General features: G+C 42.6%; 1 protein-coding gene across 2 annotated transcripts; it reads left to right on the top strand.

The window, feature by feature from the left end:
* LOC110550423 (TATA box-binding protein-like 1) lies at positions 1–26,828 on the top strand. Of its 2 annotated transcripts, none has more exons than XM_060373425.1 (7): positions 1–298; positions 20,405–20,477; positions 22,491–22,573; positions 22,723–22,786; positions 24,071–24,174; positions 24,257–24,351; positions 26,296–26,828. In XM_060373425.1, exons 1-7 carry the CDS (start codon positions 177–179, stop codon positions 26,373–26,375), a joined length of 621 nt encoding a protein of 206 aa, XP_060229408.1. In that variant the 5' UTR covers positions 1–176; the 3' UTR covers positions 26,376–26,828. The 2 variants fall into 2 exon arrangements, with proteins under 2 accessions (XP_060229408.1, XP_021495986.1); XM_021640311.2 differs by having other exon boundaries at positions 12–298; positions 20,299–20,477.
* The last annotated feature ends 329 nt before the right edge of the window (positions 26,829–27,157 follow it).

Below are 27,157 nucleotides of genomic sequence, written 5' to 3'. Positions count from 1 at the left end.
TGGAGCGTCGGGGTTCGGCGGCGCTCTGGCCGCCGAGTGCCGTCTCTATGCTCCCCCGCGCCTAGTCTATTTATTGTCGCGGGGGAAGCGGCGGCCGCCCTGTACCCGGAACAACAAAGCGAGAAACGGAGCCCGAGCCTCGGGGGCTCCTAGCAACGGGCCGGGGCGGGAGTTCCATGGAGACTGGGGAGCGGACCCGCCTCATCTTCATCCTTGTCCTCCAGCTCTTCCTCCGTGTCCGACGCAACCGGCAGCAGCGCTGCCGCCGCGTCCTCTGCGACCGCCCCGTCTTCCCACGGTAACCCCGTCGGGCGGTCCCGGGAGGGGGAGGCGGGCCCGGGGCGAGCGGCGGCGGGGCATCTGCTCACCGGCCCCGGGCTGCGGTGTGCGTTGCGGGGCGGGGACCCGATTGGAGAGTGGGGGAGTGCCGCGGGCCACTGGCTGGTGCCGGGGACGGACGGACGACTTGGGCATCCCGATAGGGATAACGGGGTGGGGGTGGGGCGCTCCTGCCTCCCTCGCCGCGGGAGACCGGCAGGGTTGGTCCTAGCCAGAGAGCAAAGAGGGACGGTGCCACTAAGCGAGGGGTCCGCGGCTTGTCGGAAAACTTGCGGCGACCCCTCCCCCCCTTTCCCAGTGCATCTGTGGGAAGGCTCACCCTATATAGCGCGCCTCTTGCTTCTGGCACTTGTCGGGAGCCCCGCTTTATAATAATAGTAGTAGCCGAATTAGGCTTCGGGGAAGAAGGATCTGGAACGCGGGAAGAGATGAATAGGGCTGAGCAAGGGATGAGAGTGGAGGGGGCCTGGATAATCGCTTCGCAGTGGCCCGGAGGACGGGTCCTAGAAGTAAATGAAATAGGAAGCGACTGAAATAGAGAACGCTCCTTTTTCTTTCTTTTTCTTTTTCTTTTTTTTTTTCTTGCGGAGCTGTGCATCTTCAGGCTTTGCCAGTGTGCACATTGCACGGAAGAGTCAAGCTGCAGCCAGTCCACATCTGTGAGATCTGTGACTGCATCTGTCACCTGCAGAGCAACACTGACAGTGACTAGTATGAACTTGTGTGTTTTAACCTTAGAATTGTGACTTGTGCAAAGCGTTAACAGATTACCTGAGGTACTTGAAAAAGGAGAGGGTAAGGAGGAAATTCAGTCTTCTGGCCATAATTTGCAGTCTCTTTCCAATTTTGAGAAAATAGCAGCCCATTCAGATGAAAAAGTGATTTTTAGCACTGTCTGGTGGAAAGAGTTATTTAGGGTTTGGATATGCCCAATTAAATATTCATCAGTTTGTATTCTTCAGCCTTGCATCACAAACTGCTTGTTTTATACTTTACTCAACCATATTAGGTTGTATGCTGTGATCCCAACATTTGGAAGGCTGAGGCAAGAGGATCTGAGTCTAAGGCTCACTTGGAGTACATGATAATAAGTTCCAGGTCTTCCTGAGATATATATGTGTATGTGTGTATCAGAAAACAAAACTGAATTTCCCATCAATAAATGGTGTTTCTGTGTGGTTCAGGAAAAGTGAGAGTCTACAGTAATAACATTTCTATGGTCAGTAGAAACAAGGCTCTTTATACAACGTTGAAGATTAATGATGAAAATAGCATTGATAATTATCAAGGCAACTTGTGAACCACAGATTCAGTTGCTAAGCCTGGCTGCCCCTAAGCAAAAGGATGCCATCATTACTCCCAACCCTCTTGGATGCTCTGTGCTCCCAAAAATGAGTACCAGAACCTGTAATGATCTTCTGTGTGCTCTCTGGAACAGGAGCCAGGCAGGGTATACTTTTTTCAGTTGTAGGCTTCATTTTAAGGGACTTTTGGCTACAGTGCTATTAGTTGAAGAATTTCCAGATTTACAAGGAGATGAGCAGCTTCCCTTAAAAAGGACTGGAAATCTGAACAGTGGAAAACAGATTAGGCTCTAAAACCTTGGGATGAAAAAGTCAGTGTTTTAGAGGCCGGGGTGAGACGCTGCTGCCTGTGTTCATGTGGCTGTTGTTTGGAGGCCGTTTGGGGATCATCCCACTGGAGGTTGTGGGGCTGAGTGCTGGATTTCTCCAGTCCATCACAAGGAACTCCCTGCACCTCAGAGCTGCTCTCTGCCCTCTATTTACCTGGACTGTTTGCTGAGACCTCCATCTCCTGTGGTCCCTGAACACAAGTCAAGTCTAGCTTTTAATCCAGTTTCAGCTTTCCACCAGTGTTGGCCCCAGCATTCCATGGTCTTCCTCTCTCTACTTGTATCCTGATCAAAGGTGCTTTTTTATACTTTCTGTATTTTTTTCTGCTTCACGGGGAGTTTTTGGCACATGCCCTGGGCTTGTGTATGTTTTTCATTAATGGCACTTTGTTGCATTTTCATAAGAATCCTTTTATTTGGAGAATTGGAGTGGGCATTTCAGATGTTCTGTATTCTTTCAGAATAACTGCTATGCAAATGCATTCTGACTCAAAAGATTGTATTGAAATAAAGTGTGTGAAAATATTTGAGCTCCTCATCATAAAGGTGCTTGAGAACAAGAAGCCCATGTGGTGCTGCTGTTCCAAGACAGTCACTTTTTCTCAGGATAAAAAGGTATTACACACCCTTGTGCGTTATAAATTGAACCTAAGACTTTTGAAGTTCCTAATCTAAACTATTTTCAGCACCTATCTTTCCATTTTGCATCTGAATATTTGACCAAAATTACATTTTGCAATTTTGAGGGAAGCACAGAAGTTGTTTCCACGCATTGTTTTTTCTTCAGGTGGACTATTTCCCAACTGAAGATTTTCATGGTTAATCTATGAGTAGAATGTGCAGAATTTGCTATAATGTACAACAGATCGTGGAACATAGCTGAACATTTGGAACTGTGTCATTTCTCATCAGAAATGTGACATTATTTAAGAGCCAGCAAATTCTCTATGATGTAGTTGAGTGGGCATGAGGACATCTTAAACAAAGGAGGCCACTTAGTAACTAGGTAATTGATTTCTTTCTGTTGCGTCATCAGCCATGTGATGAAATTATTACTATGAAAAATAAAGTTTAAATTGATTTGGAAGAGTTTAGAGTAGAACGATTTCATCATGTTTCCAAATGAAAACCTTTAGTGTCTTGAGATTTTTAGTTGACGTTTGAACTATAAAATTTTCCTGAAATTTCTGTTCATTTTATTTCACCTCTTTTGTGATTGCTGCTTGCAGTGTGCTTCTGTAGTGTGTTCATGTAGATGCCAGAGAAGTAACAAACATGGGTACCATGACACGACTGATGTGAACTTGAATTTTAGATGTTGTACTGCTTACTGACACTGTGATTGTCAGTGTGTGGACAATCCTGCCTGATACTCCTGAAGCTTCTAGGGAGGTCAGCACTCTGAGGCGTTGTCACAGTGTGTGTTTATACCCTTTATGTGTATTTTGAAGATTAATTTGTTTACTAGATGGAGCTAACATGTTTATTTTTATTGCACTTTGGGGCTTCTGTAGTGCACGAAGGGGAGCCTATTTTTGTTTGGTTGGTTTTTGGTTTTTGTTTGTTTGGTATAGTGCTGGGGCCAGGAACCCAGAAAACTTCTTGAAAAGTTAGTTTTTTCCTGTGTGACATTCCTACTTCTTATTCTCTATGCAAGTTATAAGCACCCAAAATCCCAGACACGACTGGGGCTTTGTTTTAATGACTCTCAGCAGTATAGTGGACAGCCTACTGCCTCGGCTGGATTGTGTCGTAGGGGTATCGCTGTGGGAGAGGCCTAGAAGTTGAGACAGACCTGGGATCTTTCAGGACATCTAGGCAGGTGTCATTTTTGTATTATGATGTAGTCCGTCTTCAGAAGGGATGTGGAGTGTGTGTTGTGTTATTTTTATGGTTGTGAAAAAGCAAGATTCCAGAAGTGTGTCATTAGTGGTAAACAGTAAGGTCGCTGTGGAAATTTTGCTCACCTGGCCTTACTTGTGACTAAATGTGACACGGAAGATGATTTGTCTTGAGTGACTGGGTTTGTGCAGGGAGACACATTACTAGAAATCTTACTAATGTTTAAACCTATATCATAGTGTGTTCCTGGGCAATGTAGACACATGGGGTCACCAAAACTTTAAAATTTCACCCCCCATGCACAACAAAAGTTTGGTTGTAGCTTATTTTAACCAGATAGTTCACTCACTGGACAGAATGCTGAGGCCTAGGGAGATGGCTCAGTGGGTACAGCTCCTGGCATGCAAGTGTGAGGGCCTGGCTTCAGATCCCCAGAACCCACAAAGTCAGTTGGTGTAGTGTGGCTGGAATCCTTGTGATCTTGTGGCTAGAAGGGCTGCAGAGACTGAAGACTTCCCCCAAAGGCTGGGCTAGCTAGCCTGGCATAAGCAGCAGTGGACCAGAAGAGATTCTGTCTTCAGTAAGGTCAAAGGTGTCCTGATGTCTGTGCTGTAGCACACACACAGAAGCATGAACCTGTTTGTGTACACACATAAGATTAGAAAAAGAGAACTAGAAATGAGTGTGCGAAGGACAGCATTTTGTCATGACTTGTTAGTACTAACAGTGCCTAGGAAGAAAGACAGCTTTGTGTGTAGATGGACATGGGTGGGGGTTTAGTTTACTCATTAAGTGAACCATTGCTTCCAGTGGTGTCAACCTGCCTTCTACTCCTAAGTTTGAAGCTCTTAAGGCAGTAGCTGGATCAGGATTGGCTACACTTTCTTGGTGTTAGAGTTGGTATATTAAAAGCATCGTCTGTGCCAGCCCAGCAGCCGCCTGTGTTCAGCATCATGGCTCTGCTTTTGGTTAATGGTGTGACATCACTGTCTACAGTATGGAGTGCATATCTGTACTACTCAAAGAGTTGCTGTGAAGAGGAAGAGAGCTAAGAATGCCTGGAGCGTGCTGTGAGCAGCAGTGCCACAAGTGTGCTGAAGGAGCCATCAGATCACTGATTCCTTTCTTTTGTTCCCAGACTTTCTGTTACATTGTTGACGCTCCTTTTGATCCCAGGCTATTGAGCTCATCTCTGCTGTTAGGTTTTAGTGCTGGGGAGTACTTTTTTAGATTTTCTAATTGTCACAGGAGCATCTGGTTATCACTTACAGCAGATGGGCTAAGTAAAGCCAGACATCTATGTTTCTTAGAAAAGGAAAACCAACAAAGCCTGCTCGGGCTCCCAGTTACAGCTATTGAAAGGCTGTTTCCCTGTGGACTCCACTGCTTGGCTGTGTATACTTGTGAATAAATAGGCCCCGATGATCCCTCTGGCAGAGCTGGTCTGTCTGAGGAGTCAGTCTTTGTTACTTGTTACTTTAACTGATGATAAACTTGAAATTTGTTAATGCCCATATCAGTCATTTGATTTGAGTTTTCCATGTCACTGTGGTTGTTGTAAAACACATAGTAGCTTTCTTAGAATTTTAGAAGTAGCTAAAGCTGTTGCCCTGTGCCACTGATTACAAAAGGACTTTAGGGCTGAAAAAAACAAAAAAACTTTTTTATTGTGGTAAGGCTCAATACAAATATTGAGACTACCTAATTAGGGAAATAACTTGATAATTATAGTTAATGATCAAGCTAGCTAACTTAAATTTAAATCTAAATCTTTTAATTGAATGTTTGAAATACTTGAAAAAAAAGTTTGCTATAATCTCAGTACCCAGAAAGCTTGAGACAGGAGGATCCCTGTGATTGCTAGACCAGCCAGAGATCAGTCAGAGTAAGACCCTGTATCAAAAAGAAAGTTTTTGCTTAAACAAGAGGGATTTCAAACTATTTTCGTCTATTTTGTCTAATATCTAAGTCCTGTTTTCATGTTTGAATAATATTTTTATAAAATATGCACTATGTCATCTTTTAAAGTGTATTAGCTGAGGATTCGACTCAGACAAGTAACAAAAAGCAAGGTGTATGATGTAGAGATAAAGTTCTGTAATTTCTTTTTCCAAGTTTCTTTTGCATTTCACACATGAGATTAGCAAGTATGTTTGTATTCAGAGGTAAGACTTTCTTTTCCTGATTAAAGAAATTGACGTCTGGTTGATCCTTATTGATTTAGTTGAACAGCTAGATCAGTCCTAATCTGGCCTGTATTGATTAAATTGCATTAACCCTTTTTCATAGCCCCATGGATCCCAGATCTTAAAAAACAACGAAAGAGAAAGATGGGAGAAGAATTGGTTGTAGCTTTTCTGCTCTCTTCTCAAACCATGTATGTTTATAGGTCCTTTAAGTTGAGATACTCTTACGGTATTGGAATAGTTTCAGGAAAGCAGGGCCTGAGCCTGTCGTGGAGGCTCACGGCTTTAATCTCAGTGTGGTAGAGATAGAGGCCAGCCTCTTCTGCATATTAAGTTCCAGGCTGTCTAGGGCTACATATCGAGACCTTGTGTCAAAAAGAAAGGAGTGCTGAGTGGAGTGAGAGACCAGCTCTGAGTGACCCACCCCAATATGTCAGTACTGCTCTTTTCAGTAGAGTTCCTGTGTGGAGACACGTCTCCTGCATGGTCAGGTGTCTCCCTGCTGTGTTTCCACCGTGCTGTTTACGGGCATATGTTGCCGTACAGATACAAAGATCTGAAGCTAATCTATAGCCCAGGGTGGAGATAGGAAGATGGCTTGTGGTGTTCTCAACCTCAGATAGCTCACGGTGGACCTGAAGCTTTTGTGGCACAAGACTCACTCCATTCTGTTTGACTTGCCAGACACTTCTGTGCAGCCACAGCGGTTTCCCTCATTGCTTATGACTGTTGTATCTCCTCACCTGTCTGTTCAGACAGCTAAGTGAAGGAGTCGTAAGCAGCCTTGAATTGATCACGGCTTGGCCACATCCCAGGATCCTTGCTGGTCATGCTTAGGGAGGTCATGGAAGCTTAGCCATGTTGAAAGTGGACACTAGCTTATAGTTATTCAACAGATGTGCTGTGCTGCTCTGAAAGGTATCGTCTGTTCTGTGGTCTTATGGTGGTTCAAGGAAAATTATCTGACATGGCATAGCAGATTAGAAAATATTGGATGAGCCAGGCATGACCATTCATACCTGCCTGTAATCATGGCACTTGGGAGGTGGAGGCAGGAGGATTAGGAGTATAAGGTCATCTTTAGCAGCATAGTGAGTTAGAGGGCCATGGTGAGTTACATCAGAACATATGTTCAAAACAAACACAGAAAATCCGTATGAGTAATTCTCTCACCTTCTTAAGCACATATTCTAGCATGAGTTATGACAGATTAAATAAAGCTTGACAGTAATTTCAAATCCACTGCAGTGCAGACCTACTTGGGCAGTCTTCTATGTTATCTATGGAGGTTTGGTCACTGGACCACATTGGTGATGGTGATATTAGTATGATGGAACTGAAGACTTCCTGTCGCCTGCGTTTTTACTGTACCTTTTCTAGGTTTAGGTACGTGTAGACGTACAGACAGCCACTATTGTGTTGCCATTCCTCTAAAATGCAAGGCGGGAATCACACTGCCCACATTTGTAGGCCTAGGAGCGGCAGGCTGTACCACACAGCCGGGGTGTGTCTCAGAACATAAGAAGCAGCCAGTGAGGAGAAGCAGCAGGTGAGTGCTTAGTTGTTTTTGTTTCGAAAATGCGCATCCCTACTTTGGATTTTGGAGGTTTTGCTTGTTAATGTAGAAGAGTTTCAGATTGTGAAACCGATGTTTGTTTGTCTGCCTGCCTGCCCTGAGGTGAGGTGAGGTGGGATCTTGCTTTGTATTCCTGTCTTTGAACTGGTGATCCTCTGGCTCCCCAGTTCCTGAGATCATACCCAAGTGCTACCTTGCCTACCTGTGCAGCTGTATTCTTTGTCTTGTGTTGGTTTTTTGCCTTCCTTTGTGAAGAGAGGAATAAGAACATTCTGCGAACTGAAGAGTACACTGAAGTAGACTGGAAGGTTAGCCATTCAGTGCTGACCGTTATCATGGAATTGTTTGAAGAGTTGCTTGACTTAGGATCCTCGGGTGACATAAAGACAGGGTAATTTGGGGGGAAAGGAAAGTGATGTAAACAGTGCTACATATAGATTAGGATACATGCCTTATGGTTTGCTATTTGTTTTAAATAAGTCTAAATCTCCATTTCTATGGTACTTATTGCCACCTTGAATAAAATCCATTCTTTCCGCTTGCCTCAGTCCTGCAGTTTCTTGATTTGTTCCAAAAGTATTCATTTAACTCAGCAACTAAGTTGCTGATGCAGGATCTGAAAACATTTAAGTGGAACTGTTTCTCCAGAGATCTTGGTGTGTGCCATCTAGTAAACAGAACACAGACAGATCCCTTCCTTTGCTGAGTACTCTGCTAGGCTGTCCTGTTCCGAGGATGCACTCCTCACACGATCTCTTTTTAAGACTGGCATCTCATTTCTAAAGGTAGTTGAAATTACGTCCCTGGATCATCCTCCTAAAATGTCTCAGCATCTGCTTTATTTCCTAGGTCACAGTCTCTTAGCATTTCATCGCTGGCCTATTTGTCTTCTGCTTTTACCATTAGACTGTAACTGCCGAGAGGTTCCTTCCCTGTCGACCCACAGGGCTGGGCTGACCCCAGTTTCATACTGAGGGGCAGCTGCAGCTAGAGGAAGAGCTTGTTAGTTGAAGGACTGGGCACAGGCAAAAGGGGATCGGCCATTGCAAGCAGCATGCTCAGTAGAGGGTGTGAGGGTGTGTTTTAAGTAGATTCAGCTATAAAAGGAAAATTGGAGGTGGGAAGCACAGAGGATTCTAAGACTAGCACATTAGATCCTATTTTGTTTGCCTGAGAGAGTCAAGAGGTTGGGCTTTTGTTTGTTTGAAGTAGGGATGCGGTACAATTAGGAAGATTATTCTAGTAGTTGTATGGTAGATGGCTAAACGTTAGAAACTACAGACAGAAAAGTTCTAGTAGGAGTCTCTTGCCATAATGATGTGCAAGAAAGACTAAAATAAAATTGTTGCTTCGAATGCAGATTTGAAGTTAACTGGGCATAAGAGAAAAATGATAGACCGAGGAGGGTTCTGAAGTTTTGTCGTCGGGGTTTTGGGTTTCAGCCAGCATCTCTCTTGAGTCCAGGCTAACCTGGACCCTGTATGTAGCTCAGGCTAGCCTTAAACCAATGCCAGTTCCTCTGCCTCAGCCTCCAGAATGCTAGGATAATACATGTGAGTGAACGTGTCTGTCTAAGACTTAGACATTTTTAGCTAAGATGGGTGGATGGTGATTCCACTCCTACACTAACACTCGAGTGTTCCTGGGAGATTGATGAGTTCTGCTTGGCTGAGTTGGATTCGTTCAGTAGATAATACCTAGTAGGTAGTTGGGAATGTGAGAGTAGGTCTCTCACATGTCAAGGAGCCAGCCATAACATTCACAGATCGCACCTGAAGCCCAGAGAGCTCCAGGAGGACTAAGGTTTTGACATGTTTTCTTAAAGTATGAAGAAAACAGCAGCCTCCTTAAGCACAGAGAGGTTTGTCACTGCAGTTTTCCGACATCTGTAACTGCTGAAACTATTAACTTCTCACTGATGCCTTAGACTTCATTCAGTAAGGATGTCTGATTTAAGGAGGAGACAGGCCTATGAAAAGACGGGGTCTCGCTCTAACCCAGGATGACTTGGAACTCACCTTGTAGCCCAGGCTAGCTTCAACTCCAAGCAACCCTCCGGTTTCAGCCTCCTGGTTACTGGATGAGCCACATGTCCCTTCTCAGGGTTTCAAACAGTAGCCTTTTGAAATATGGACAGTAGTCAGTGAGGACAGGGACACAGGAAGACCTGCCTAAGACAGTCGGTACCTTAAAATAGAGGGAGCATTTTCAGCTTAATTTTCAAATTGAATGTCTAAACCTGTAGTTTATATAGTTTTGTGGCTTCTGTAGGGACCTAAATACAATTCAGCAAAATAATTCTTTTGTGATACGTGGTACCTGGTCAGTCTTTGACGGTCCTACCCAGCTTCCCCACACCTGCTCCTCAACCAACCATTTGATATTCAGTCCAGACCCAGACCTGTCCCAAAGTCAGTGGCCACCATGTGTTTTTGATTTGAAATAGTTCTATTTAAGGCTGGAGTTATTTTTAAATTCGTGGCTAAATCTAGATTCCTGCCATACTAATTTTATCGATCAGATACGTCAGATTGTATGCTTTATTTTTCTTCTTGCTTTTAAAGTTGAAGACACATGAAGTATTCTTATTCCAAAGCTTGAGGGCTATAATGAATCACCAGAAACCCTTTCCATTTTTGAACATTTCTCCGCTCATAGAAGAGGAAGAAAGGAGATAATAATAGTAGCAGTAAGAATAGCTGAATTTGAATGCTTACCGTGTGCAAGTGCGGTGCCAGGCGGTTCACGTGGAAGTTCATGCCGTGTCCTAGCACCCCAGTAGGCTGTGTACTGTGTTTACACATGAGGGCACTTCGGCACTGTTCGGTCCCTTCCTTGTCCTACGGCTCAGAGGAGATTGCTTTAGCTGAGCGGTCCGCTGAGCCCTTAGGCGGCTGTGTGTGCCTGAGAGAATCATGTGTATAGTGCCCTGGGAACTGTGCCAAGGCCAGGGTACAGAAAAAAGATGGTGTTTCTGAGCAGCCTCCTGTCTACCAAGAAGACTCAGACAGGACAGCCTTGACAGCATGGCAGTGTCTGTGATTGAGGTATGCCCAGGGACACTGTAACGGAACACACAATAAAGACACTGTACTTTTGGCTTGTGTGGCCGACTTCTTAGTTCCAGTTTTTGTTTTCAATTAGCATTTCCAGATTTTCATTTTTAACCCAGACCAAGACCTGCCAGAAAGATAGGCACTTTGCTGATTATGTATTCTGTATCTCCTCTTGTATGCCTCACATTTTGGAGTTAGCCATTTCCCTGTCCTGCGCAAAGTGGCCTTCTTTCAGGGTCAGCAGGGCCAGCTTAGCCATAGACCGACAGTCTCCCTCCATTTCCCCCATTTCTCACCCTGTATGTGGCACAAAGGCCTCTTTATCCTTCTCTCAAGCTTTTCCTTTTCACCCAGTGCTGCTCTGGTCCACACCTACCTGGACTAATGGCTTCTTTACCAAGCTCAGCTTCTGGTCCTCCCGTTGCTGAGTGGATGACTTATATCCTAAGTGTAAGTGATGTCTTCCCCACCCCCACTCTTCTAGCCCACCACTGCAACTGTCGCAAATACGAAAACCCTTGATATGGCAAGGATGACACAATTTGACACACCCTGTCTTTCCCAGTTTTCTCCCTGTAATTCTTCCACTGTACATGCTGGCCTGCCTTTCAGAATTAAAAACACTCTGTGTCCCCTTCTACCAAGTCACTGCTGAATTTCTGGATCCTACTTAGCATGGAGCTCAGGCTTAGGTTTCTAGCTTTTTGTTACAGAATTGGTTGAATAAAAGTGATGCTGAGCTATAGAACAAGGAGGCATAAGCCACATATTTCAAGTGCAGTGAACTCATTTCAGCGGAAGGAATGGATTAAGCTGGGTAATATACATATGTGTGTGTGTGTGTGTGTGTGTGTGTGTGTGTATGAGGTTTATGAGTAGTATTCCATCGTGTAAATGTACCACAATTTCTGTATCTATTCCTCTGTTGACGGACATCTGGGTTGTTTCCAGATTCTGCCTATTATGAATAAAGCTGCTACGAACATGGTTGAGCAAATGTCCTTGTTGTGTACTTGAGCATATTTTGGATATATGCCTAGGAGTGTATGTATAGCTGGATCATGAGGGAGCACTATTCCTAATTGTCTGAGAGAGCGCCAGATTGATTTCCAAAGTGGTTGTACAAGTTTACATTCCTACCAGCAATGGACAAGGGGATCCCCTTTCTCCACAACCTCTCCAACTTGAATTATCACTTGAGTCTTTGATCTTAGCCATTCTGATGGGTGTAAGGTGAAATCTCAGGGTTGTTTTGATTTGCATTTCCCTGATGACTAAGGATGTTGAGCATTTCTTTAAGTATTTCTCTGCCATTTGATATTCCTCTATTGAGAATTCTCTGTTTAGCTCTGTACCCCATTTTTTAATTGGATTACTTTATTTGTTGCTTGGAATACTACTCATCAATTAAAAACAGGGAAATCATGAAAATTTCAGGCTCATAGTAGGAACTAGAAAAGATTATCCTGAGTGAGGTATCCCAGCAGAAAGACACACATGGTATATACTTACTTATAAGTGGATATTAGACATATGATATAGGATAAACGCACTAAAATCTGTATACCTGAAGAAGTGAAGCAAGAAGGAGGACCCTGGGTAAGATGCTCAATCCTCATTCAGAAAGGCAAACAGGATAGATATTGGAAGAGAGAGAAAACAAGGAACAGGACAGGAACCTACCACAGAGAGCCTCTGAAAACTCTACACAGCAGGGCATCAAGCAGATGTTGAGACTCATAGCCAAACTTTGGGCAGAGTGCAGGAACACTTATAAAAGAAGGGAGAGATAGAAAGACCTGGAGAGGACAGGAGTTCCACAAAGAGAACAACGTAGCCAAAAATATCTAAGCATAGGGGTCTTTTCTGAGACTCCAAACAAGGACGATTCATGCAGATAATCTAGAACCTCTGCACTCATGTAGCCCATGGCAGCTTAGTCTCCAAGAGGGTACCCTAGTAAGGGGAACAGAGACTGTCTCTGACATGAACTCAATGGCTGTCTCTTAGATCACCTCCTCCTGAGCAGGGAGCAGTCTTACTAGGGCCACAAAGGAAGACAATGCAGACAGTCCTTATGAGACCTGATAGGCTAGGGTCAGATGGAAGGGGACGAGGACCTCGCCTATCAGTGGACTCGGGGAGGGTCATGGATGGAGAAGAGGGAGGGAGGTGAAGGTGGGACTGGGAGGGGACGAGGGAGGGGGTACAGCTGAGATACAAAGTGAATAAATTGTAATTAAAAAATATAAAAAAGAGCTTTATGAATCAGGAAAATGAACTAGTATTATAAAACAGTTAACTTCAAAGAAGTGTAACTGGTTAGCATTTATTAAAGTGTTGACCATCATGGCTACTCTGGAAAATCAAGTAGTTTGGAGTTGCTGTTTTTGTATCTCAAGTGGTCAGAAGTTTATCATTTTCATTACTTTATTTTATATGGATGGATATCTTGCCTGCATGTATGTCTGTGCATCATACATGTTGCCTGTAGCGCATGGAGGTCAGAAGATGGCGTCAGATCTCCTGGAACTATAGTTAAAGACAGCTGTGATGCCATAGTAGTTAGTGCACACCTGTAATCCCAGCACTCAGGGGACGGGTGGATTTCTGTGAGTTCAAGGCCAGCCTGGTCTACAAATCAAGTCCAGGACAGCCAGGGCTACACAGAGAAATCCTGTCTCAGAGAGAGAGAAAGAGAGAGAGAGAGAGAGAGAGAGCAAGTGAGCACTGTGACCCACCATGTGAGTGTGGGAGTTGAGTGTGGTTCCTCTGTGCTCTTAACCACAGAGCTGTCCCTCCTAAGATATCACTTGTTTATCATCAGTGTTTAATATGCTCAGATAAATGTATGAGTTGAACAGCCTCGGAAAGCTTAACAGTGATTATGAATAGTTCCTATGCAACCAGAAATGTCATGCTTTTTTAAAAATCACATACTGCAGTGTGTAGTGGCACTGGCTTTTAATCCCAGCACTTGGGAGCCAGGTGAAGGTGGATCTCTATGAGTTTGAGGCCAGCCTGGGCTACAAAGTGAGTACCAGGCCAGCCAGGGCTACATAGTGAGGTTCAGTCTCAAAAGGAAGTTAAATACATATCTGCATAGAGTGACATTTAGGGCCAGACACACAGTGTCTCAGTTTCCTGTGGCTGTGACAGAATACCCTGAAAGCAACTTATTTTGGTTCACAATTGATGATTATAGTCCATCTGTCAGATGACAGTCCGTCTGTCATGGAGAAGACACAGGTGCGGGAGCTTAGGCAGCTGGTCACATCCCAGCCATTGTCAAAAAACAGGGAATGATGAAGCTCATACTCAGCTTCCTTTCCTGTGCAAGGAGTCCCAAGTCCAGCCCAGGAATGTTGCCTCCCATAGTGGTGGCTGTTCTTCCCACCTTGGTTAACCTGATCAAGGTAACCCTCACAAGCATTGCCTAGAAGATGACAGTTGAGAGTAACTATGGCAGAGCTTACCTGAAATAGTAAGAAATGTATCTCAAATAAATGTCATCTGTGCAAAATAAGGAGCTGGTATATCTTTAGGATTGAAACCCCAAATTTAAATTTGTATTTAGTGAAATGTGTGTGGCTCCTGGTCTACTGTGGTTCACCTGATGAAAGTATAAAAACTGTATTCTGTAGAAAACATACTCAAAGTTTGAATTTCTTTCCCTGTCTAGCAATGGTTATAGCACTCCTGAGGTGCTAGGCAGAAGCCACCACACCAGTCAGTCATGCAACCCAAAGGGGAGTCTACTGGTAGGGATCACATTCAGAAAGTGAACAGCATTTAAATTAGGTATCATTTCCTAAAGATATCATTGACTGAAGCATTAAGTACACTTATTTCTATGTTGTTTTGTGTGTATCTTCAATATAGTTGCCAAAATCCAGAGAATTATTTACTTATTTATTACAATTTTTCACTTTGTATCCTGGCTGTGTCCCCCTTTCCCGTCTCCTCCCAGTTCCACCCTCCTCCCTCTTTTCCTCCTATGCCCCTTCCCTAGTCCACTGCTAGGGGAGGTTCTCCTCCCCTTCCATCTGACCCTAGCCTATCAGGTCTCAACAGGGCTGGCTGCATCATCTTCCTCTGTGGCCTGGCAAGGCTGCACCCTTCCCCCCCAAAAGTGGGAAGTGATCAAAGAGCCAGCCACTGAGTTCATGTCAAAGACAGCCCCTGTTCCCCTTACGAGGGAGCCCATTTGGAAAATGTGCTGCCATGGGCTACATCTGAGCAGGGGTTCTAGGTTATCTCCTTGCATGGTCCTTGGTGGGATTATCAGTCTCAGAAAAGACCCCTGGGCCCAGATTTTTTTGGTTCTGTTGGTCTCTTTTTTTTTGGAACTCCTGGCCCCTCCAGGTCTTTCTATCACACCTTCTTTGTAAAATTCCCTGTACTCCAACCAGTGTCCCTCCTGAAGCTGCACACCAGGATGACTTTCCCTGAACGGAGGGAGACTGGTCTTAGGCCAAGGGTGTGCGAATAGCTGCACTCCTGCTAGAACCTCCAAACAAGCTCAAGGTCCAGAGAATTATTTTTTTTAAGGAATGGTCTTTGTAGCTCTCTATAGAGCTTTTACTACATTTTATTTGTTTTCATTTAAATTTCTCTCTCTGTGCATGTTCACATGGCTACATCACGTGTGTGGACGTCAAAGAGAAGACAATCTGTTGGAGTTCTTTTCTTCCACCCATGTGAGTCCCAGGAATGGAACTCAGGTTGTCAGGCTTGATGGAAGCAAAAACCTTTACCCACTGACTCCTCTCTGGCCTTCTATGTAGAGTAGATTTAAAAATACATATATCAGGATAGTCTTGTATGTTTGTTTTTCTGAGACAGGGTTTCTCTGTGTAGCCATGGCAGTCCGGGAATCACTTTGTAGATCAGTCTGATCTCACAGAGATCTACCTGCCTCTACCTCCCTGAGTGCTGGAATTACACATGATAGTAATTTTAATGCAAGTCTTCGGGCTGTTTTGTTTTCATTATGAAGAAGATCTTACTTTGTGTAGCCCAGGTTGGCCTTGAACCTGCCAAGAGATCATTATCGGTTTCTTGCCTCAGCCCTCTAGTTGCTAGGTTTACAGGTAGAGGGGTTTATCTTTAGAATAAGTTGTAGAGTTAGTAGGTAGAGGTGTGTGTGGTGAACATTAATTTTAATATGGCAAATTTGCTTCAGCATTTATCCATTGTTTTCTGTAATGTGGTGGCATCTCCTTCCCTTCGCCTCTTTGTGAGTCCAGGCATACTAGAAATTCTTTGCTTGTGTACTTGGAAAAAAAGGAAATGTAATCCTGAAGATTGCAGCCTGTGGGATAAGCTCTTGAGACAAGGGCATCTTCCTGATTGGTGTCGCCTGCCAGACAAGCTGGTTTCCAGCCCATCCTCTGCCAAGGCCCATAGTGCTCTGCCTTTATCCCTCGGCTACCCCTGAACAAGAAGTAGGACAAAGGGGGTATAGGAAGTTTAGCTTTGAGAGAATGTGTCTAGGCTGACAGTGGCTCTAGAATTAAAGTAGAAGTTTAGTGGATCATCCCCAAATTTGTACATATTATGTGTCTTCATCTTTTCCCATGAGGCACTCTTATCTTTGACTAGATTGTACAGATTTGTGTGGCAAGATTTCAGACCTTGGGAACCATCTGGACCCCAATGAAGCTGTTACTGGGTTCTGATAGGAAAGGATTCCTATATTTTAAAGTTAATCAAATAATGGCATTTTCTCCTGAATACTTATGTAAATCTCTAAAAGCTAAGGTGGGTGTCAGAATGACCACTCTGTTGTCTCTCCTAACAATTCCCAGTAACTCTCTCATGTCCTCAGGTCCAGTTACATCTGCAAAGATCACTGGTGCTGCCCTTAAATATCTTATACCAGTTTGTTCAACTGGAGTCTGGTCTTTGTCCAGTCAAAGAACTTATTGCAGGACACTTTTTATTAATTTTAGTTTTAAAAGTGGGATTGGTGTGTTTCAGTGTTAAATATTTTGTTTCTGTAGCTTTTGTATTGGTCAAGGAATCAAACATTTTTAGAGGCACATAGATGAGGCCTGCAAGTCTTGTCAGCACTGGCCACTATGAAAACATGAGCATGGCTGAGTTCCAGAATAACTGTTATTACTCAGGTCCTGGACCAGTAAGTGTTGCGCAATAACCCCTGCCTAACCTGTTAGGATCTGGTTCTTTCCATCTGTTGCTGAAATGACTCAAGTTTTCTATCAACTCATTCAGAGGTGTTCAGTTACCAAATTTAACTGTAAATCCACCTACAACTTTGATGCATGCTACTTGCTATGGTCTTGATGACAATGTCTGACCGTGCCTTGCCCATGCATATGATACCACCAGTTTACAGAAAAGAACATGCAGACTCGGAGGAGGTTAGGCATTCGGTGAGTGCCGCAAAGCTAGGACAAGCACCGTGGCAAAGCTCTTCTGTGGTTTACGATACCTGTCAGAGGCGTGTTGACTGTTGGGTAGTGTGACAGGATCAGGATGCAAAGTGGCTGTTTCCGTCTACTGTTTGGAAGCTTTGGAGAGAATACAGTGTTAGTTTGGAACTGTGTCGATCTGTCCGACATTTAGAAAAGAGAGCTCTTCGGGACTTCATGAGTGGGCCTGTGTGCATTGTGAATCGTCCGTTACCAGGCTTGCCCTGCTTTGGCCACTTCTCCAATTATGGATATACTTTGTGGTCAAGCCTTTGAGGCCCTTCCAACATCCAGAGCTGCAACGCCAATCTCTTAGAGTAGCAAAACTCTTCCGTTGTGTGGAAGCAGATTGATTTAGTTAGCTTTTTTGGCCCTCCATTGGATGTTAAGGTTATTTTTGCTTTGTTTTTATGATTGCGTTTATTGTGGCCTCTCAATTTAAACCTTATGTAGAAAATGTAGTGTGGTTGCTTTTGATGAAGTTTGTCAGCAGAGCCGGGAGGTGGCAGTATTTTCAAGGCAAAAGGTTGCAGTTGCTGAAGTAATGGCTTTGCAGTGAATACCAACCACTAGGCTAGAAAGCCAAAGACCTAAATATAGATGCTGTATTGTCCACACACTCACTGTGCAAGGGGTAGGCACTGTCAGCTTCAGGAAAACAAGACAGCTGTGATTTTAATGATTTTATTTGGAGATATTTGACCAATTAAACTGAGACCAGGCATTCACTTAAATGAGACAAAACACCTGATCAAGCCAATTTTTAATATAAGTCCTGGACAGAGACTATGCAAGTTGGTAAAACCTATTATGTGTTTGTTGATTTAAGAATTCAGATTCAGGACTGGAATATAGCTCATTTGGTAAATGACAAGTTCATGCTCATCCTCAGGTATATAGAGTTTGAGGACAGCCTAGGCTACATGAAAGGCTGGCTCAAAAAACAAAAACAAAATTAAATAACAAAAACAAAATCCAGATTCTACCAAAAATGGGGGAAGAAAACATCACTATAATGTGCTAATTGTCTGAATAGAGGAATTAACATTTTGACAGATACATGCATATATATTTAAATGTATATTTAGATATGCAAACGAAACTAAACTCATATCAGGCCTCCATACTAGTTATAGTGTATGAGCATGCAGATGCTCCCTGAAGCTGGAGTTAGGGGTGTTTGTGAGCCTCCTGATGTGGGTACTGGGAGTGGAACTGATGCCCTCTGGAAGAGCAGCAAGTATGTGTAACCGTTAAACCATCTCTACATAACTTTGTATTAAGCTTTTGTATTTTATACTATTCACAAAAGTCTTATCTTGGGCCTGCAGATATTGCTCAGTGATTAAGTGCCCTTACTGCTCTTGCAGAGGACCTGAGTTAGATCCCAGTACCCACATGGTTGCTCACAAGCATCTGTAATTCCAGGTCCAAGGCATCTGATGCCTTGTCTGACCTTAGAGAGGTCCTGCACACATGTGGCACACATACATATAAAATATATATATACACATATGTATGCATACATATATATATACACACATATGTATACATATATACATATTATATGTACATATATTGTGTGTATATAAACAATAAAAGTATATTTCATAGTACATGTGATACTGTTTTAAAACAGTCCCCTTTAGATGGAGATAGCATGTCTCTGTTATTACCAGTTATGTATAATCTTATTTATTTTTTGCTTAGCTCAGTCATTATAATTCCATGAGTGTACATATTTTAGATTTTGATAACCCACTACCACAGGATCTTTTGTAAAATGCTACTGTATCAAATTATAAGAGAACATTGGTTTATTTATACAAAACCTACAACCGTTAGATCTTTGCCAGGATACGTGTTAGCACGTTCTTTTAAGTTAGCTCTTCCTAGGTTACTAACTAGTAAGGTTTAAAAGCAGCATGTCTATTTAATTATAAACTTGAAATAACTCATCTGAGTAAAACTAGCAGGATTTAAACGTTACTAGAATTGACAGGCAGAGAAAGCATAGACCCAAGTAGAGTAACATGACAGCACTGGCTTATAATGGCCTACCATATTTACTCAGAAAGGGACAGGGGGAAGGAATTTTAGCTTAAGTATTTTTTAGTGTAAGAAATTAGAAAATGAAGTGAACAAGCTAGAAGAGATGAAATAAGCATAGGCCAAAAATAATCCAAAGAGAGGATCAACTTAACCAAAGCAGAAAGACCTTTCAGCAAGATGTGAGGACAAAGGCACAGGTGAGTGAGGTCGGAATGAAAAATGGGTGAACTGTGCTGTGCTGAGGATTGTAAGATCAGTAGAAGCCAGGAAAACTTGTGTGCCCTGTAAATGAAAAAGTAGAAGATACAGAAATTGTAATTGCTACACAACACTTCAGTTCTAAAACATTTACTAACAATACTGAGTTACTTTTCCAAAAATCGTAAGCAAATAACAGGTTCAAATATTTTGAAAGTAAGCTCTTTTATATGTTTTCCAGAGAATTTTAAAACAAAGGAACGAACTACTTTTTCTGAGTCTGGCATAACCTTGATAATCAAGTCAGATAGGACAGTACAAAAAAGAACTGCTGTAATGTAACAATTAAAATTCTACTTACAAATGTGGATACATTAGCCCTAAGTAAAGGATTAAAGGGAGCTCAAGTGTACACATGGAGCAGAAAATGAAAGATAGGGAGATTAAAGTCCAAAAATTAACAAAAAAATACAGTGAGGTTAGGGTATGGTTAGTACATGGACTCGAATACTGTATGGTTGTATAGGTGTTAGAAATTTTTATTTCTTAATTTTCCAAGACAGGGTCATACTGTGTAGCCCAGGCTGACCCTAACCTTGGGGCAGACCTTCTGCCTTAGCCTTCATAGTGCGGGAGTCATGCTGGCAGTTGAATCCTTATGTAAGAATCAAGCCTGTGGTATTGTGCCTGCAGGGACTCAGATGACTAGACATTGGGGCCACAGAGTTCAGCCCTTGAGTGTGATGTGTGTGGTTTCTTACTGTTAACTGTAGCTCCTGGAACTTAGGAGCTGATTCCTGCTTGCAAAAGTCACTGATTTTTACGAATTGAAAATTATATAAAGAAAATTTTGTTGGATTTATTGTGACATTTTTAGTGGTGAAGAGGGAAAACTATATTTCTTATATTTTGATATATTTGTGAAAACAAGTTAGCAGAACATATAAGTTCAATGACTTTATTTTGTTTTATTTCCCAGGATGTGATCTTCGTGGTGGGAAACTAAGTTTTGAAACTACCCCAATGGATGCAGACAGTGATGTTGCATTGGACATTTTAATTACAAATGTAGTCTGTGTTTTTAGAACAAGATGTCATTTGAACTTAAGGAAGATTGCTTTAGAGGGAGCAAATGTCATTTATAAGCGTGATGTTGGAGTAAGTATGCGTCCTGTCTAACCCGATCTGGCCGTGCTGTGAGTGGTACTCCGTGTGTTGTACCCAGTAGCTGTAACTGATGTAAGGAGGCCCTGTCAGATGCGGCCCTCTCATGGAAGTGGCTGTAACTGATGTAAGGAGGCCCTGTCAGATGCGGCCCTCTCATGGAAGTGGCTGTAACTGATGTAAGGAGGCCCTGTCAGATGCGGCCCTCTCATGGAAGTGGCAGCAGCAGCGGCAACTGTCTCTCGAGTCATGGAGGCCGATATGCTCCACTACAAGCCCTAATTTAGTTCTGTTGTATCTAAAGTTTTCTTTGCCTTTTTAGTTAGCTAAGATATATTTAATAATAAATTGCTAAAAAAGTGATTCATATTTTAATCTAGATTTAGTATTTTATGTTTTGTCAAACCTATTACATTTAAAAGCATTAGTTTTATTAATAAATAATAAAATCTGAGTGATTTGATATCAGCTTTATAATGACAGTGGGTGTGCATTTGGCTTTGATAAGATACAACTTGAAAAATGCAGCCAGTAAGCATTAGAAATGTGGGAATGCAAAATGTTATGGCACCAAAATTCCATCTCACCTAATCAGAGCAGTCCTCAAAGAAAAGAGAACAGATACTGTGCTTTAGTCACTTGTCCATGGCTACGATGAGACAGCATGAACAAGGCAATGTGTGGAAGGAGGAGTTTAGTGTGGGATTATAGTTTCAGGTGTTTTGGAGGGAAGCATGCCAGCAGGTAGGCGTGGGGCTGGAACAGTAGCCAAGAGAGCTCACATCTTGATCCATGAGCCAGGAGGAAGTTAGGGGTCATGGAGAGACTGAACTGAAAATGCATGGACTTCTGAAATTTCCCCAGAGACATACCTCCTCCGCTAAAGCCACATCTAATCCTTCCCCAACAGTTCCACCTGCTGAGGACCAGGTGTTAAAACATATGAGCCTATGGAGACCATTCTGAGTCAAAGCACTACAGGTGGCAGGGAGAATAGATGCAGTGAAGGTCACCCTATTAAGTGAAATGAGCCAGTCTCAGCAAAGCAGATACCACATACTTTCTATAACTTGTGGAGCCTAGATTTTCTAATAGGCAAACCATACAAACATTACATACATGTATTACATATATAGCCCAGCAAAAGGAAGACTGGGAAAAGAAAGGCTGTGTGAAGTGGGAGCAGACAGAAAGGAAAGAGCATGGATGATGAAATGGTGAGACTACGATACACTTAGAAGCATTGCCTTATGAAACCCAGCACTGCTCACAAGTTTTAAACGGAAGGCTCGGGAGGCAGCTCAGTGGGAAGTCACTTGCTGTACAAACTCAGTGTGCAGCATTCATGTTGGAATGTCCGGAACCCACATGAGGCCAGCTGCAGTGTGCTTGCTCTCCTCTTGGGAGACGGGAGGCAGAGATGGAACCCTCAGAGCGCACAGGCCAGCCAGTGAGCAACAGGAGAGGCTGTCAAAGTAGAAAGCAGAAACCAGCACACACCATGGTGTGCACCTGTTCACATACACATGAACATACACGAGTCTTAGACACATAGCACACAAAAGTTGTTTTTTTGTTGTTTTTAAGTTAGAACTATATCTGAAGACTCAATTTAAGTTCTAAACACTGAATGCCAGTGTACCCTAGGTAAATTATCTCTAGTTTTTAGAACTAGAAACTAAGAATGAATTAAATTCAACCAAAAAATCTCATTGACCAGCTAAGACTTTTGAATGTGTTAGTAACATCATCTTCCCTTAAGAAAATAACACACAGGAAGTGACGTGCAGGGAGAGACGTGTAGACCTTGTTCAAGGTCTGTGTGCACAGCTGTAACTCACTTTTCGCACTTTCCTGGTGGTCAGTTGAACTCAAGATGGTGACTCGCTGAGTGGTTATCCCAACCCTGCATGAGCGTGGCGTCACATGTGGGCACTGCTGTGGGCACATACGGTAGAACTGTCTGTGAAGATTAATGCTCATTAGATAACTGAATTTTTCTTCCAGAAAGTATTAATGAAGCTTAGAAAACCTAGAATTACAGCTACAATTTGGTCCTCAGGAAAGATTATTTGCACTGGAGCGACAAGGTGAGTGCTGCTGGGCTGAGCTCCCTTTACCCTGTGCCTCGCTGCTAGCGTAAAGTCATAAGTCATAGACACAGCTTACCATGCTTTCAGGACAGAATGCACTTTCTGTGCCACTAATGAGCTTTTTTTTTTTTCTACCTCAATTACAGTGAAGAAGAAGCTAAATTTGGTGCCAGACGTTTAGCCCGTAGTCTGCAGAAACTAGGTTTTCAGGTAACATTTTCTAAAAATATGCATACAGCACATGTTCAAGGATTTAGCTTTATAAAGTTAAAAAACCTTAATAGAGGAAACAAGTCACAAGAATACTTCTATGCCAAACTTTTTCTGCATTCTTTATTCTGCCCTTGAGTGTGAAGTTTGGTAACTAAGTATGGCTTTGTGGAGATTTGGAAAAGATCCTGTTTTTTACCTAAATTGTTTTCCCGTGGAGACTTGTTTCCTTACAGGTTAATGCTCCTTGAACTCGAGTTTTTCCACCTCCCTCTACCACACCCACCCATCAGAAAATGCCTTTTGATTGTTCACTGCAGCTGGTCAGAATGGTTCGAGAGTTTAGAGCCCTGCGGACACAGGCACAGGGAGTGGCACCCTCTCACCTGCAATGTCACCACTCACTGACTTGTGAACTTTCAAATCTTTTGTTACAGTCAGCGTGTGAATAATTACTCTTACAGTGGTAGGTCATGTTCAGTGAGTGAGTAAAAGAGAGGTGTCCTTGAAGAGGCTCTTGTATAGGGCCGCAGGAAGCAGACAGAAGTGGGTTGCCATTGGGGATCGGGGACCACAGTGCATGAGGGTGTGGCAGAGGAAGTGGTGACATGTTGGCGGTGGCATTTCTGTCCCTACTGCCTTTGCAGGCCCCAGGTTGGAGGGCAGTTACACCTACAGCTGTGGATGGGAAGAATGGTTAACTAGTTGTATGTGTTCATATGTAGCACAGCGGGAAAGACTGGCCTGTAGTGTATAAGGCTCGGAGTTTAATCCCCAGTGCCACCGACAGACACACACACATACGTACATACACATATATCCACAGGTGGAGGGGGGATGAAAAGAAAAGGGGAAGAAAAAGAAAGATGTTAGTAGGAAGAGCTGTTAATGTTAAGAACATGCTGCTTGTAGCCTGGAGGCTTTATTCCGTTGCACAAGCTTACCAGTGTTGAGGACCACAGAAATAAATGCCTTCACTCGAATTTAAGAGCCCAGCCTTCACTCTGCATTGACAGCTTTTTCATTCTGACTCTCTTGAATTCCTTAACTCCTTTCTTTTTCTTGCTCTTTTCTCAGTTTTAAAAAATCCCATTTTCAATATTAAGATGAAATTGTACAGAATATTTTAAAAAAGACGAAATACAGAAAATAACAGTTTCCATTATACAGATACCATTTTACAATGATGTTATGTAGGGTTTCAATTAGTACAGGTCGCCATAAAGAACATTTTTTTGGTATTTGCTTCAAAATGATTTATGAAGGTTTACTTCTCTCCCACAGGTAATTTTTACAGATTTTAAGGTTGTGAATGTTTTGGCAGTTTGTAACATGCCCTTTGAAATCCGTTTGCCAGAATTCACAAAGAACAATAGACCTCATGCCAGGTAGGTCTGCAGAGAATGATGACATACAACGTTTGAAGCTGCCACTTGATATAAATAATGAAACATAATTGTTTTTACACAGCTATGAACCTGAACTGCATCCTGCTGTGTGCTATCGGATAAAGTCTCTAAGAGCTACGTTACAGATATTTTCAACAGGAAGTATCACGGTGACAGGTAACCTACAACACAGAACCCCAGTTGTCCTGGATCGACCAATGAGAGACACCCATCCTGTGACTCACTGACAGGAACAGCGCCTGAGCTGTCCCCTTAGTTCCTTTACCCTCACGAGAAGTCCGTTGGACGACTTTGGGCCCTGCGGGCTAGTGTTTCCCACTGTAGCGCTGCCACAGCTGACCTGCCTTCATTATCTTCTTAATGAGGCTCATTGGTGTCCCATGTGGTTATATCTACCTCATTTACTCTCTAGGTGATTGTACCGAGTGCATGACTGTACGCTGCACACATTTGGATCAAAATATTCCACTATAATCCTCATAGTGTATTTTAATGTATGGTATATTACATTTGAATTACTTAGGAGAAACCATTTTGTGAGCTCTGGAGATAAATATTCAAATATAGTTGACTGCTGTCTGTTATGTTCCCCATATGTCTCATCCTCTTCTGAGTCTGTAAGTAGTTGGAAAGGGTGGCTTCACTGGGCACGCATGTCCAGGGAGGCATCAGCTTCAGGCTGATTATTAAGTGGACTGTTAAAATAAATAATGTTTGGACATTGCTTTAGGAGTCTGGCCCCAAGGACAAAAATGAGCTAGCATTGTTTTTTAGTTCTTAAGAAAATGAAGACTCAACAAATCAGCTGCAGCTTAACTCATGCATGTGTTTTCTAATCTTCCTGGGGCCTCTCAATGCTGATTGCCAGGCTCCTACCTAAATCTAAAAAAAAAAAAAAAGTGGGGCAATGAAGAATAATCTAATTGTTCTTGGATTTTAGATACTTCTAAACCTCTGAGCCTTGATTTCTGTCTGGCCCCAGAGTATAGTTAAGTCTCTAAGTATAGAGTAAGACAGTGCAAAGAAATGTCCAAATGTGTCATAGCTCATACCTTTAATCCCAGCACTCAGGCAGACATCATGATGAGGCCAGCCTGGTCTATATTGTGATGCTTTGCCTTCACATCCCTCCTGCCCCTGAGTGTATTTACTGAGTTAATAAACAAGACACCATAGCAAACTTATGAAAATGGACCTGGCTAATTACTATACCTTGTGTGTGATTATTTAAAAAAAAAAAAAAGGTAGAATTTTTGACTTGCTTAGACAACTGGTTAAACACTGTAACCAACTGAAGACAGTGACCTGATTAGTTACTATGCCATGAATACATACATGTGGAATGTTCTGTGAGATGTATAGTTCCTGAGAGTGCTATAACAAACAGTTGGTGGGGTGAGGCAGAAAGGAATGGATCAAATTAGAATGTGTGCATTCCTAGTGAAGCTGACAGTCAGTGGATACCTGAGTTTTTATGACTTTTCAAGAGGTAATTATTAGTGAAATAGTTTTGTCCAGAAATTGAAGAAACTGTTTCTCCCTTTTAACATGTCCTTTGGTCTTTTAACTGATGCGGAGTTCTGTGGACTGTTTACTACCTAGCTTCGCCTCATCACCTCACACTTCATAACCCTGCTGAATTAAATAAGCGGTGAGGGTCAGCAGCCATCTCAGTAGCACTGTGAGGCTGGACTCTACTTTAGACACCACAGTGTAAGAGCCAGGGCTTAGGTAGCAGCAATGTGTCCCTTGCCTGGGTTCCTCCGTGGCCTGTGAGTCTGAGCCGATGACAGTGGCCAAAAGGATGGTGAGTATGCAGTCTGTTTGTCCTTCTTCCTGTACGGATTGCAGTGCCATTTGTCCATTGTGGCAGAACAGTTTGGGGTTTCTTTTGTTTTTGTTTTTTTAATGCCAGTGATGAAAAACTAAAGCACGGAAGTTTGTGTCTTGTTTGTCTAGGAAAGAAAAGTGTTCCCTGGGTTCTTGGTATGACTGTGTAGCGCAGTGGTATTCTGAAGAGGCCTGAGCTTCCCAGCCAGGTGAGACTATTGAACCCCGGGAAGTCTCCTCTCTCAACCCTTCCTCGTCTGCTTGTTACAGGGCCCAATGTAAAGGCTGTGGCCACGGCTGTGGAGCAAATTTACCCATTTGTGTTTGAAAGCAGGAAGGAAATTTTATAACTCACGCGTTGTTGGTTGGAGTCTCTGACTGAGCACCTTTTGAAACCTGCTGCACATTGGACTCAAAACACAAGGAAAACTGGACCAACGGGGACTGAGGAGAGAGACTTGGACTCACGGCTGCAGTGTAAGCTCCAGTCCCTTTGGATTTTACTCCACACTTTGCTGTACTAGAAAAGGAAGTTTACAAGACATGACGTTGCTGCTTTTACAGAAGGACATTCTATTTATTTCCGCAGTGATTTTCATGTCCCCACAGGCAGAGCTGTCAGTGTGCACTACCTTAAAATTGTTTTATTGTTGTCATTATTTTTCCAGTTTGAGCTAATGTGTTTTATTTGTGAATAGTCTTTTACATTTTTGTATGCTGAATATGGGCACCAAAGAACCTGTAAAAGTTATCTTTTTAAATTGAATGTGCACAAATAAAAGTTTGGAAAAGATCTCTCTTCATATCCATTCTGTAACTTTTATTCAACATTTTCTCTTTTAAACAACTGTATTGATAATTTTTTAAAATCTTTGCAGGCTTAGACTTTGGCTAAAGTGTGGCTTCTTTTTGAAGTGAGTTTGTATACATGTGTGTATGCTATGTATATATAGTACCTTTTCGTGCTGTTACCACAAACATCGATTAGAATTTTTTTCTTGCAGATTGGAAATAAAAACCATGTATATAAGCTCTAGGTAACTAGGGTAGAACTCCAGATAAATGATGTTTGTGTAACTAATTTAATATGATAGAAAATGTTAAATGACTTTTAAGCTAAGAAACTGTAGTT

Source organism: Meriones unguiculatus, chromosome 20 (assembly GCF_030254825.1).
Source record: "Meriones unguiculatus strain TT.TT164.6M chromosome 20, Bangor_MerUng_6.1, whole genome shotgun sequence".
NCBI classification, from domain to species: Eukaryota; Metazoa; Chordata; class Mammalia; order Rodentia; family Muridae; genus Meriones; species Meriones unguiculatus.
The sequence above is the reverse complement of the archived record's forward strand: the minus strand, read 5'-3'. Positions and strand labels throughout refer to the sequence as shown.

Coding starts and splice junctions, on each gene's coding strand:
- LOC110550423 (XM_060373425.1), top strand. CDS start 177: ATGGAGACTGGGGAGCGGACCCGCCTCATCTTCATCCTTGTCCTCCAG. Junction 24,175..24,256: donor AACAATAGACCTCATGCCAG/GTAGGTCTGCAG, acceptor GTTTTTACACAG/CTATGAACCTGAACTGCATC. Junction 24,352..26,295: donor AGGAAGTATCACGGTGACAG/GTAACCTACAAC, acceptor TGCTTGTTACAG/GGCCCAATGTAAAGGCTGTG.